Source organism: Charadrius vociferus, unplaced genomic scaffold, assembly GCF_000708025.1.
Source record: "Charadrius vociferus isolate BGI_N301 unplaced genomic scaffold, ASM70802v2 scaffold673, whole genome shotgun sequence".
NCBI lineage: Eukaryota > Metazoa > Chordata > Aves > Charadriiformes > Charadriidae > Charadrius > Charadrius vociferus.
In genome coordinates, this window is record NW_009647751.1 from 348,794 (window position 1) to 358,326 (window position 9,533).

A 9,533-nucleotide genomic window follows, 5' to 3' on the forward strand; every position below is an offset into this window, starting at 1 on the left:
TTTCACCTGCAGCCATACTATAAAACATATGAAACATGTTTCTTGTTCGACTGAAAAGATCACCAATGGGTTCATTACATGCTTTTCACAAGTAAGGTATAAAAGAACATTTACCGGAATACACTTTTTAATCTGATGAAGGAGCAGCTCATAATGCATTTCACACCTGCAGCTTTTCAAACAATGGTAACTATATGTGAAAATGCAAAACCCACTAGAATGGTTACATGATTTCTAGGAACTACATAAATAATAAAATAAGGACAAAGAATAACTTCTAGTTCTATCAATATGTAATACCAGGAAGTGAAAGGTAATGTCTATCCTTGTTCAGAGTAACTAAAGCACGTCACCACATTAAGCTTCAATGAATATAAAATATTCATAAAAATATAATATACTTGATTCCAGCTTTCATTTCAAAATATTTCAGTATGCCCATACAGCCAAAACCTTATGTCAGTACTCACAGCTTCAACTGTATAAGGAGAATAAGGCCTTGTGTTCAACGATGTATAGAAAGACATACAAATACATAACCCCCAACTCTGATCTCAACTATATCACTGTCACTCCACTGATTTTAATAGCAGCTTCTACTGTTTCAGATTTCTTTCACCGAGATCCAGGTTAACTCCATAACATAATCTGATCATCCAATTACTGCTTACAAATGCAGTGGAAATACCTCTCAAGTGGAATGCAACAGCTGTTTAATAACTCACAACAAAATTGCACAACAGCTGAGAACAACGGTTGAAAAAACAAAACAACCTAATTCAGCCTTCATCTGCAGGAATAGTTGAGCTAGGGTGGTTGGTTGTACCCGAATTGAAATTTGGAACAGTATCTTATTCTTACAGGATTTCATCATCAGATAACATCAACACTGAATTTAATCAGAACATTTTCATTACTAACTTTAATTCTCAAAGTGTGTTTTTATTTTGTTGCAACTCTTGAATCTGCATTTACACAACTAACGTTGTTCAGTACTTCAATCTGCCCCACAATATTAGCATATTCATAATGCACGTTCCATTTATTCCTGTAACCTAGCCTCATGCTATATAAACAAATAAAATAACGCTTCTAGCAGTTAATCTAACAGAGAAAAAGGTGGAATTCCCACTCTGAACAGAAATTGTACATGTTGGTTGTTTGGTCTGAATCCTAATCATATCCTAGGGATTGTCTTTGCTAATTACAGATATGAATAAAATAGTGTAAACCTAAATCAAAGCTTTCATTACAAACTACATTATTTTCCTTTTTTTTTTTTTCTTGTCTATTTGACTGCAGAGACTTGACTGTCTTTTCAAAAATCATTACCTGCTGTCCCAAAGGGCTGCTCCCACCTTTTTTATGCTGGGAAGGGTTCAGTGAGCCACAAAATCAGCAAGAAAAGTTATGCAATATGATAATAATGCATTTATCAACACATAATTTGTTTAGGTGTTATTTATAGAGATATGATTGGCATGGACTTACCTGTAGGGGATCCCTCCATGACATGACCAACATACGGTCCTTCTTTGAACATTGGCCTATTATCATTTTGATCAATAACAGAAATATCTAGGCGGACTGGACCATCAATGGTTTTCCCACTAATATCTGTGACTTCAACTTCAAGCTGTATGAACAAAAAGAAAGGAGTAAATTCATTAGTTCACTGCCACAATGAGCAAAGGGTAAGAAAAAAAACAGCTCAGATCAGTGCGCTGCTGTAACCAGACCCTGACAAGGATACCACTTGCAGCCCATTCTTTTGGACTGGGCTCAGAGCAGATTTTCAATCTAAGCAAAAGAGAAAGATAGATGTACATTCAAATCAAGGTACCCCTTGGCAGTTGAAAATGCCCTATTCCCTGAAGAATGAAATTACTAGAATATAAGAAAAAAAAAAAGACCCCCTGTAAATTTGACACCAATCATGTGCAGATTTGGTCAGAATTTGTTTCTTTACAGTTTTCAAGCACATTTAGAGTGGACACAAATAAAATTATCACAGTATAATTGACATATGTCCTAATGTTCAGTTCAAGGCCTTTAAAAAAAAAGGCAAGAATACATTAGACATATTAAACACGTTTTCCCAGTGATGATAGCATGAGTATTATGTTAGGTAATTTTGACAGTTCTCCAGCTTTTTTAATAAGGTATGGAAGGGCAGAACAACATATTGAGTCTTATATAAGCAGGTATACATACACACGCACACTCACATCCCAAAATATGAAAGCCCCTGTTGACATACGCATCTGAAGATTTGTTTGGACTTCCTTTACTTTCAAAAACTGGAAACAAAGGTCATAGAGTGTATCTCAACCCTCCAATCCACTTGTGATGTAAAGTCACAATGTCTTACCAAAACTTAATCAGTCATTAGGACAAACCATGCCAAAGCTTCTTAGATAACAGAAAAGGTCAATTTAGATTGCAACTGCATGCTGTAGCTGTAAGTTCTCTCTCCCCACGAAGACGTCGTCAGTAAAACACAGCAATAAACTTATCAGAGACACAGCTACCGTTTTCATGTACCCTACCCATCCCTGGACTCAATTCTTTAATGGAGTTAAGCCAGCCAGAAAATGAACCTGAGCGGACGTTAATATCACCCTCTTCCAGCCTTGCCCTGAGAAAGCGGTAGCAGCAGGGGCTGGAAGTGTCTGAGCATTTTGTTTATTCTGCTAATTTATTCTTCATTGCCATGTCTTATACCGGTAAGTTATTTATAAGCTAGTGATAAATCCTACTGGGAAAGAATTAGGTCAGAATTCTAATTCCTTATTAAAATGGATGGCTTATTATCACATCTCTTTGTATTTTGTTATGTTTATAAGTACATTCCACTTTTATAGTTCACTGTGCTGGGGATGAGTAGGAGTATTTGTTATGAGTAAACCATCTACTCACATACACTATTTGTAAATAGCGCCACAGTCCATTTTAACATCTGCTCCCTGCTTATCCTCACTTCTCTAGCATTTGTTCTGCGAGCCTTTCCCAAGCCTTATTTTTTACTAGGTATATAGCTATCAGCTTAAAAGCAAACACACACACTGACGTAAAGACAACCGATTAATGTGGCATTGGTACAGCTGAAGGTATATGGAGGCACACGCCCCTTCAATTTCCAGGGCTTGTTTAACTCTGTACTCTAAAGTCAATGCAGTAATCTTAGGATTGTATAAGATGTAATGTGGACTAGAAAAGAAAACGCAGTCTTATTACTGAGCTGCATTAAAGCTAGATACAGTTTTAGATACAGTTGGAAACTGCTGACAAAAAGATTTATCTGTGTAAATGTTGACTCATCGAAACTATGTTAATTGCTTTGGGAAATAGAAGAATAGCAATATTTCTCTGTGAAATTCCAGCAAATTCATTTTCAAATTCAAGATAATTTGCTCTTAATCTATCTCTCAATATTAAGTGACTATACTGCTCACTGGAAAGAACAAAGTCTTTGCTAAATTTAAAAAACTACTTCATCTGCTTTATCGAAATTATAAGTCATCTAAAGCAAAGGCTGATCTAACACTACAGTTTTTTCTTTTTTTTTCCCAGACTTGCATAGATTAAGGAAGAGAATAGGAGATTCTTATTAACGACTGAAATAGATTTACTTTGTTATTGCCAAGTCCACCATGTCTGAGACCAACTGGCCAAAAAAGTTGGCATGACAGCTTCACAGGAATGGTTACGTGATCTCTGCTTCATTTTATTGACAGAGGACTTAATTCTACTAGTATTTGTACAATAATTTCCAGGCTTGTTCTAAGCATTACGGGTTCACTCACCAGCTCCTTTTAAACCCAGTCTTCTACAATGTTTTCAAAATAAAAGCCTGCAGCACCAAAATTATGACCATCTATCTTTACACGGTTAGTTTATGAAAGAAGCTACCTTATATCTTATCTTGCCTGACCAAAAAAATCCATAAAAGCCCCACCACCCACAAAACAAAATACCAACAAAGTAAAGAAAGAACAAAACAGAAAGAAGTACATTGTTACTTAAAAAAACCCAACACATGCAAGAAAAGAAAGAAGCATTCAAATAACAGACAATATTGGCACAGAACCCAAATTACTTTGAACAGGCTGTTAATAAAACCAGGTGGAAAATTGGATTGTGCGTAACTATCACAAGAGTGAGATTTCAGTCTTTCAATAAAGAAGAAAGGCAGGAAAGCCTATCTAGTTTTAATGTAAAACATGACTGATGTATGAAAGACACTGCATTCATTCTTTTGATAGCAAGAGATTCTAATTGAACATTCTGAAAGCATCTAAGTTCCTACCTGATTACAACAACATAACTCTAAGGAAAAGTGGTAAGCATAGAGACAAATTTGGGCAAATTGACAAAAAAAGTAAATCTGCAGAGCTCTGTAGCTATTTATTACGGGAAAACCTGATAAGATTGACTATGCCTTCAATGTTCTGACTGAAAAGTTATGGAATTATGTTCATAATGATGAAGTTATGTTCATTGTAATCTAACCAATCATATTTTCAGGAACACTTGAAGCTAAATCCCAATTTCATTTTTGACAAAAGTATACATGCAAACTACAAAGGATAATCAAGTGTTTCTGAGAACTGTTACACCTCACAACCTGTCTCCGTGACAGGATACAAAGCAGACTGTGGATATTGCTTCTAATATAGCTGAAAAACACTGATAAAATTAAGCACACCAATAAAACAGGGAAAAGCAATATAAAAATCGAAAACTGCAGGCAGTAATGGAGTTTAGCCTGTTTGTCTAGACAAACTCTCTCCTCTCAAAAGGGACTTCTTGACTTCCCATCCAATTTCCCTCACCGTATCTGAAGCGAGGATCTTTCTCTTCACCCCAAATACGAGGATTTTACCACAAGTTTAGTAAGCTTATTCAAAGCTGCACAAACCTGTTTTAAGCACTCTGCTTTATTTTATATAGTTCTGATTCCTTTCCACTCTGCAGTCAGCAACAACATTTACAGGAAAAGATAACCAGTCCCATTCTTACCATTACTTAAAGTAATTTCAAAGGTTTCTCTTCACAGAACGGTTGTTTCCATTTATTTATTGCTTTTGGTGAAATGATTCTGGATAGCCACCTTTCTTCGCTGCATATAAATGTCTATTTTCGCTTTGCAGCCAGCCAGCCAATGGCCCACGCAAAATTACATCATAAATTTAAAGTTTTTTATAAGTAAACCTGGAATACCTTTGAGTACTTAATTATCTTCAGAGTCTAATACAGGTTCTTTAGTCATTAACTGCCTTCTGATTTTAATTTCCAATTGGCAGCTGATAAGACCGTTTCTCACAGAATTCTTCCAGTTTTTTTCAGCAGATGTTTTTTCTATTTGTTCCTCGTTCCCAGCTTCACCCAGCCAAATAAAATAAAATAAAATAAACCCAGTAATTTCTGTGTGAAACCACCAGGTTCCAGCGGCAGCAGGTGCCCGCGGGCAGGAGCACAGGGCTGCACTGGGGGGGGCGGCTGTGAGGCAGCTCAAGGCTGCCCCCTGCCGGTTCCAGCCGGTTCTAGACGGTTCCAGGCGGTTCCAGACGGTTCCGCCGCGGCCCCACCGCAGGGCACAGCTGAGTCCCTCAGGGAAACCCCGAGTAAGAAAAGGCAAACGCTGCCCGGGTTGTGCCTTCATCGCGACCCACGGGGTTTTCACCCCATCGCTCCACCCCCCCACGGCGGGAAAAGCAGAGGAGTAAAATCTGACGGAGACTGAGGAAAAGGCTCATCGTCCCGGAACTGGGGTACGCTCAAAAATCGGAAAGGAGCACTGTGACGTTACAAAAGGCTGTTATACCCCCACCTGCCCCATGTCAGGTACTTTAAGGTACCTCCAGGTACAGACCAGAGCTGGCTGTATTTATTCCTAGCTTCATTAGAGGTATCATTAAGTTGGTTTATTATCAAATTCTTAAGTGTAGATTGACAGTAAACAGAGGTGATGGACTTAAGGATCTTTCATATAGGAAATTTTCCCGGTAAGAAAACGAACACATTTGGCCATCTCTGGGTCATAAAAAACAGTAGAGAAATTCTCTTTATAGTGAAAGGTTTTAGTAGAAAATTGATGCAATTACCTAAAACAACACAGAGAAGACAATAATTCAGACACACAGAAATTAATTGCAATTGAATTTTCCCGATATTAAGAATATGAATAAAATATTAGCTAATTTTTATATGGCACAAGAAGAGACAGAGGGAGAGGGTGTAAAACCAAAATACACTGCTTGTAATAGGTATGGGTAATTTTATCCCAAACTACTTGATGACAGGGTATCAGTTACCTCAGCAAGGTTGTACAGATGGCCAAAAATTGCGCCGTTACCTGCAATGGGAGAATTTAGTCTCACATTCAGAGTTAGACCCTAGGTGGGAAGGGATTAATTAGCCATTCTAAGTACTCCTTTGAGCATCTTACAGACTTTATCTTGCTAATGCATCCACTTAAAAAATCAGATTCTGATTCCCTAAAAATACACAATTTATTACTCTAATTTTATTGGTTTCTTATCTAGTAATAGCCATGTACCCTTTTATTAACGTGCCATTTTGCAATACCCTCACAAGTGAAATATAAGCAGTTCCAGTCTGAAAGGATTGTTGCAGTATGAAGACATTGAACTTCTCCTTTCAGTTATGTTCAGTATACAGACTTTTGAAAGCCTAAAGCACTACCTTGGTAATTATAGCTATCATTGTATTCTTCTAGTCTTCATGAGTATGAAATGTACAGAGGTGAAGCAGCAGTGTCTTGGCTTTTATTTTAAGATAGGTGTCTGTCTTTATTAGACATGTTTTATCTGTAACGTGTTTTGTTGGAAAAACACTACTGGAAGAAAATGTAAAGCATTAGACAGCGTCTTGAATGTAGACTTTCTTTTACCCTAATCTGTGAAAGATTTTAAATACTATACAACTGCTATAGGTCTTCTGATTGATTCTTCTTCTAACACAGATCTATACAATGTCTGAAAAGCCTTTAGATTTAGAAATGCAAAGATTGTTTTGAATTCCTACTAGATCTTTGCAATTATCAGCTTATCTCAAGGAAGCCCACACTTCAAGTGTTCCTAAACTCTATCCCATTTCCTTTCTTGGACATTTGCAAAATATAATCTTCTTTTTTAGTCAGCCTTCAAATTCTAATTGTCTCATGCTTTTCTTCAGAAACAAATAATTTGAAAAGTGATGTAATTCGTAGAAAAGCACAACATAGTGATCCAGTCTTGCTATGGGTTTATGTAAAACAAGGCAATTTTTTAGACAATACTTCTAGTTACAATAATCAAAATGTAGTTGGTTAAAATAACCAGAAAGTTTCATACAACTACTATAGCACAAATGTATAGCTCTATATATGCCTGCCCCACTGCACAAAACCACTAAAGTTTCTATCACAGGAAATACAGATTTCATTTCAAAACATTAATCTCTATAAAGCCTTTAAAAATTTCAGGACTCTATAGATTTCACTAAGAAAACTAATTAAAATGGCAACTGAACCTTTTGTGAATGCTTAAATTTTTCTCTGTAAACCATGGCAAGTTGGGGAATATATAGACTAAACTGTATATTGTCTACAAGTTGAAGAAAGCGATACTGTAGGAATTAACGGTGGGAAAAGATTCCAAACAAGATTTCAAACCAATCATTAAAATAATTTCATTCTTTTAACCATGTTTTTTAACCTCAGTTAACAGAAGAAGATTAAAGATCAAAACCAATATACAAAAAAGCATTTTCTTTCAGAACAAGCGTAGGGGTCTTTCTGCATACACAATATATGACTTAAACACTGCTGGCTTTAGTGCATTCTCCAAATTAAGCATTAGGTTGTACAATATCAGGTGATTTCTATAGTAGCATTGTTACCCATTTCTACTCAGCAAGCCTGAACCCCTGAAATCCAAATTAAGAAGGGAAAGCTAAATTTAAAAATAAGGCTCATGTGAACAGAACATTCCCCAAGCTACCTTTAAGCAGTATTTTCCTAGATAGCACCATCTACTTTGCAACGACCCATCAAACTATTACTATTCTGCACCTCCAAATCATGTGAAGGACTGAACAGCTTTAGCAAAGACCTCACTAAAATAAAGGTTTGCACTGAACCTATCTTACAATCCTTGAATTACCCTGCAGTTATTTCATAGTTCCTCTTTTCTTAGCACAACTACCTCTTAACTGTGTGCATTAATTAAACAAAAATTTCAGAAAAACCAAGTCTTTTATCTCCCAAAAGAATAACAAAGGATGAATTCTTCATTAGGTAAGAGTCACTTCATCTTCTTTGATCACATCAGATGCAAGGCTTTGTAGACACATTAATAGAGGTTTTGTGAAAAGGAAGAGGAACTTAATATTGTAAACAGACACAGATGTTTTTTTCTCAATAGTTTTGAAGGTAGTTTTTAATGTTTCTAATCATTAGTCACATAAGCAGACTGAAAGGTCAATTTCAACATCATAATATTCTGGTTTGTGAAGTGTAACACAGCAAGTTCTTCCAAGCAAGTACCAAGTAATCAATATTTAACTGGTACTCTTTATATGATTTAACTTTTTTAAATTTCCTGGAACTTGAGGAACCTAATTAAGCAAAAAAAACCCCAAACCCAATGACAGTATGAATGCATACTTACTTACCCTACTAGACTAGGAAGAAAGTAGAATTTAATTTACGCACTCGCACTGGTACAGAACTCTTCATTGGGGAAGTAAGAGCAAAACAGGCTGGAGTGACTGGTGTGATGCTTGATAATAAGATGTTACATCAATAGAAGAGCAAGACAAAATGTGTTTAATGAAATTAATTGTGCTGTAATTTATGTTTGAAGCTAAATGTCATTGGACAGCAAAACTGGCGTTCTTTGGGGAACGGAGAGGAAGAGATAAGCCATAAGAGTGAAGTAATAGAAAAAGGTAATGCGAGGAAAGAGGAAATGATAAAGAATACCATTAACCTCTCCTAGAAGGCCTTGTCTAAGCTGCGTCAAATTCAGGAATACTGTACAGAACCAACCTGATTGTTGTCCCATGGTCTAACAAGAGGCTGTCTGGTAGCACACTGGTGGCAGGTGCTGTCTCATGCTCACCTAATGCAATTCTGACTGGTCCGTGCAACTGCGTCCTTCCCAGCAGTAGCTGCCACAAGGTCATTCCTAAATAGACCTGTCAAGTATAGCAACTCTTTTCTTTATTTTTGATAAAAGAAGGGACAGAGGAGGAGAAATAGAAGTACAAACTCCATTTTCATAGTTTATACACTTTTTACTAATAAGAACCTTTATCTTTTCAAAGCTAAATTTGCCTATGAGCCCGTCAACAGAGGGGTTTATCTATATGTAGCTATAAGCCACAACAAAAGTCCCATGTTATTTCAAATTATTTTTCTTTAAACAAAACCAGCACAAGTCAAGAAAGTTGCCAAAATTAGATAATAGCTTTCTGTGTATTTTCCACAGTAATTTTTGTGTAGTAAATCTTTTTGGAATATCTTA

At 36.4% G+C, this 9,533-nt stretch overlaps 1 protein-coding gene across 1 annotated transcript in view; it reads right to left on the reverse strand.

Annotated features, from left to right (window-relative positions):
• Positions 1–9,533, reverse strand: part of LOC104283887 (cadherin-13) — a 261,169-nt gene that overhangs the window by 201,567 nt on the left and 50,069 nt on the right. The window contains exon 3 of the mRNA XM_009882122.1: positions 1,492–1,636. Coding sequence (XP_009880424.1) covers positions 1,492–1,636 — 145 coding nt within the window. The remainder of the gene's footprint in view (positions 1–1,491; positions 1,637–9,533) is intronic.